The following is a 4,100-nucleotide window of genomic DNA, read 5'->3' as shown; positions in this document are numbered from 1 at the left end:
TTTATCGTGTTGCCAATCTAGGCATGTTGTCTCCCGAATAACGTCCGGCTACATGCCAATCTAAGGAAGATTCTCAAGATTCTAGGAAACAATGACAGTGATCTAAGTACCAAACTACTAGCAACTAAGAAGTAAGTCAATGAGTGAGTGAAGCAATAATGCTAAACATACAAAGGTTTACATGCTTTTACACGCTGACTAGAATCTTTTCAAAGTAACTAACCTCTCCCCCCTGATTTTCATTGGGGTGGGCCCCTTCACCCCTTTAATCTCCAATCAAAACCCACCTTTATGTAAAACCATGTATCATTTTGTACGTGTAGCATTACTCGTGAGTGAAGTGAACAAGGGGCACCGGTTTGTTAATATGCGAGGTATGGTGCCCTGGTCGTGGTACTGAACGGGTAGAGTGTATATATGGTTCCTGCGTTTAATCTAGTTCTTGCGCGTTTGTACACTTTCCTGATAAATGGAGCAGACACCAGATTGGGTTGAATTTGAATGTTACTTTACGCCCTAACCTCTATGATTGTACCTTGCATGTGTATTTCTTGTTCCATGTGTGTTTATTACTAGTTGAATTGTACCGAGTCTATTGTGTTAGTGCCAGTCATTTGTTAGGGACTTGGGGTAAGTTTCGTTAAAGACGGCCGTGGTATAACTGTTGTCTCCAATTTCGTATCATTAGTTCCTTGCTATACGTACTATTCTCATGTCTCTAATGGACTAGTATACATGCCTTGATGTGTACATCACAGTCAAATAGTCGCAGTTTGCAAGTAAAACGTCACTGATAAGAGGTACAGTACATCACAGCCGTCCAAGGAAGTCCTTTAAAAAACTATACATGGAAGATCTGAACTATTTCTTAGGCAGAAGTACATCACGGAGGAGCTCTTTGAAATTGCGGTGAGACGAACCGCCGGGCTTGGTCGCCAAGATTGCCTTCTCCCGCCATTCCTCTGCCCTCTTCCTCATCTTCTTTCCACTCTCACCCTGCATGAGTTCCGTGATAAGGCCTGTGACGGCGTTGCGCTGGACGTTGTTGTCGATCTCCATGCCGACACCCCACTCGTTGCATTGGTACCGACAGTTGGTAAGCTGGTCCGAGAAGAAGGGCCAACTGATGACTGGCACGCCGCCGCACATGCTATCCATTGTCGAGTTCCAGCCGCTGTGTGTCAAGAACACGCCTACAGCCGGGTGGTTCAGCACCTCCTGCTGCGGGCACCAGGACGCCATGAACCCGCGGCCTGCCGTCTCTTCCATGAACTCAGGAGGAAGCACCGCCGCGTCGCCCCTGACGAGATCGCGCCTGATGATCCACATGAACTGCCTGCCGCTGTTCGCCAGCCCCCACGCGAACTCCAGGAGCTGCTCCTTGGTCATGACCGTGATGCTTCCAAAGTTTACGTAGACGACGGAGGCGGGCTCCTTGCCGTGGAGCCACTGCAGGCACTCCTCCTGCTCCTTCCACAGGCTGAGGCTACCGATGGTACCTGTCGAGCGCGGGGCTAGCAGAGTGAGCGGGCCGATTGTGTAGACCTTGGGTCTGCCAAGGAGCGCTTCCATGGCCTCCACCGCCTCGCCCTCGAGGTCGTCAAAACTGTTGACGATTACGGCGGAAGCCCTGGCCGCACTCTCGGTTACTTTGATGGCATACCCCACCATGTAGTCATCTGGGTTCATGATGAAGCTAGGGAAGTCCCTAAGTCTCATGTTCGTCAGCCCCGGTACATCCTCCACCGGGGTGTCAAGGTATCCATCTGTCAGCTGTTTCACATCTGCGGTCCTTGTACGCGGACACATGAGAATGGGGAGGAGAATACAGCTGTTGTTATTAGTTGCACAATGTATGTAGTGTGCACATCGTTTTGAATTTCAGTTTCAAAGAAATTCCGCCCTAGGCAAAATCAGTGAATTTTGGTTATTTCGGCCTACTATTAAGCACGCCAAAGTTTTCATATGCATTTCATTGAAATCAAACCAAATATTTAAATAATTATTTGAGTTTGTGTGTACTACGTACGGTGATGGCTGAAATACTTTGACCAAAACAGTATCTACCAAAATGACAATTTTTCTTGATGAATTTCACAGGAAGTGATAAGCAAGAAATTGTACAGTTTTCAAACTTCAAAAGACATGTGTACCTTGAAGTGGGACAATGCCACGGTCAATGAGGAGACGGAAATAACGGAATCCGAGATAGCTAACGGTGCTGGCCGTCCAAAGCTGGACATATGGGACGTCTAGCTCTTTGGCGGCATCCATGGCGAAACACATGGTGAGGTCCGAGACGATGCAAGTCACGACTGGGTGGTCCCCTGTGGAGGCCGCATCATTGAGCTCGGTGAGAAGGCGGCGGAAGGGGCCGAGGCAAGTCTCCAAGGTGGACTTGCAAAGCGACGGGATGTCCTGCGTGACATCATCATCCACGTCGCCGGACGGCTGCGGCATGCCATCGGGGATGGTGGCGAAGCGAAAGCCCGGGGAGCCAGCGAGCACAGCGGCACCCCGTGTGCGAACGAGGCGAGCGTGGTTGTACTCGGAGTTGACGAAGGTGACGTGAAAGCCATGGGCGTGGAGGAGGTTGGCCACGCTGAGCATCGGGGTGATGTGCCCCTGCGCCGGGAACGGCAGGCACACGGCGTGCGGCTTCTCCTCGCCTGCTCCTTCCATTGGTTTTCTGCAGGTTTGGTTCCTGCGCCGCGCGAAATGGCGACTCTTGTGTGCTTGGTTTGGTTGGTTGTGAATCAAGTTGATCTGGATATGGATAGGGATAGGATTTGGCTTTGCACGAGCAAGAGCACTAGCAAATTTGTTACCAGCGGTGCGGTCCGGCCTGAGAGATAGGAATAACGAATGTGACATCAACAGCTCAGGTATTGAGACGTCTTGGCTGCATGTACTTAGTGGACAATTTTCGTTGTTCATTATATGGCGCGCCGTGATTTTTAAGGGCCCGTATCTGATGTCGATAGCCTAGCATCATGGCAAAAATTTAGCATGCGTGCTCTGCTGCCATATTTTTATCTTCAATTTCGCCCACTCAGAAACTTTGACAAATCCGAATCGTGGGAAGTTGCACCTTACTTCCCGCAAAAAAGTAGTAACAACTTACTTAGCTTTAATTTTCCTCTTTAGAAACTACTTATTAGCCTTAAAAAATTAAAGCACTTACCCATAAATTATAGTGTTAAAAAGTGCAACTTCCCAAAAGTGTGAGCAATGTCTAATTATAGTTCATAAGTTATACACGATTGGAGGTTAAAATGATAAAAGAAGCTTAGAACTGATATCTAAGATATTTTCACGAAATCTAATTATCGATACACAACGGCGGAGCTTTCCAAAAGTTCAACGAAGCTCTCATCATGCTCCTCCCCAAGTGAGCTGACGCCTCTACACAATTTGATTACCGCCCGATCAGCCTGATTCACATTGTTAAGCTCTTTGTCAAGGTTCTCTCTCTGGCTCACGCCGCCACACAGCAAAATTATTTTGACGATCCACAGCGCCTTCATTACCAACCGGTGCGTCCATCACAATATTTTGCTCATCCAACAGAGTGCGAGACAATTGCACAACCTTAAAACCCCTCACCAAGGTTCCGCATTTGCATCTATTTTCCAGCCAATTTCCATCGAATCAAAACCTTTCAGATCAACGGCTCTACACGGATGCGCAGGTGCGTGCCCCTACAATTCTTTGATAGGATTTGGCTTGGCTTGAGCAAACACTAGCAATTTGTTGTCAGCGACCCGGTACGGCCTAGGCGGTAAGAAATTAATTAGGGCAGGCACATCCTACACGACTGTGACATTGACATACTCCAAGCAGCCTGGGCTTGGCTGCATGTATTTATTTGAAAATTTTCGTTGTTTATTGCGGTGCAATTCTACAGATAGCAGTCAGGCCGGGATTTTAATGGTACAACGTACCTCACCTCGATTGCCAAGCATCGCCAGTGTTGGCTGGGTACCACGGCATGTAGAGTTGACTGGAAATTGACGGCCCCCCAACCACTACAAGGGCGCGGCGAGGAATCCTGGCAACGGAACAAATGGAGGCGAGATTTCCCAGATTTTCCTCTTGTC

General features: G+C 48.5%; 1 protein-coding gene across 2 annotated transcripts; it reads right to left on the bottom strand.

Annotated features, from left to right (window-relative positions):
- Nucleotides 1-772: 772 nt before the first annotated feature.
- On the bottom strand, nucleotides 773-2,765 carry LOC123145789 (7-deoxyloganetin glucosyltransferase). Of its 2 annotated transcripts, none has more exons than XM_044565279.1 (2): nucleotides 2,154-2,765; nucleotides 773-1,784 (listed from the first exon to the last, which is right to left on the bottom strand). In XM_044565279.1, exons 1-2 carry the CDS (start codon nucleotides 2,680-2,682, stop codon nucleotides 862-864), a joined length of 1,452 nt encoding a protein of 483 aa, XP_044421214.1. In that variant the 5' UTR covers nucleotides 2,683-2,765; the 3' UTR covers nucleotides 773-861. The 2 variants fall into 2 exon arrangements, with proteins under 2 accessions (XP_044421214.1, XP_044421215.1); XM_044565280.1 differs by having other exon boundaries at nucleotides 773-1,499.
- Nucleotides 2,766-4,100: the final 1,335 nt, after the last annotated feature.

Source organism: Triticum aestivum, chromosome 6D (assembly GCF_018294505.1).
Source record: "Triticum aestivum cultivar Chinese Spring chromosome 6D, IWGSC CS RefSeq v2.1, whole genome shotgun sequence".
Classification (NCBI taxonomy): domain Eukaryota; kingdom Viridiplantae; phylum Streptophyta; class Magnoliopsida; order Poales; family Poaceae; genus Triticum; species Triticum aestivum.
This window is presented reverse-complemented; position numbering and strand designations above follow the sequence as displayed.

Excerpts from the sequence above, each read along its gene's own strand:
- LOC123145789 (XM_044565279.1), bottom strand. The coding sequence starts at position 2,682 with ATGGAAGGAGCAGGCGAGGAGAAGCCGCACGCCGTGTGCCTGCCGTTC. Across the intron at positions 1,785-2,153 it reads TGGCATTGTCCCACTTCAAG|ATGTGAAACAGCTGACAGAT; the intron begins GTACACATGTCT and ends CAAGGACCGCAG.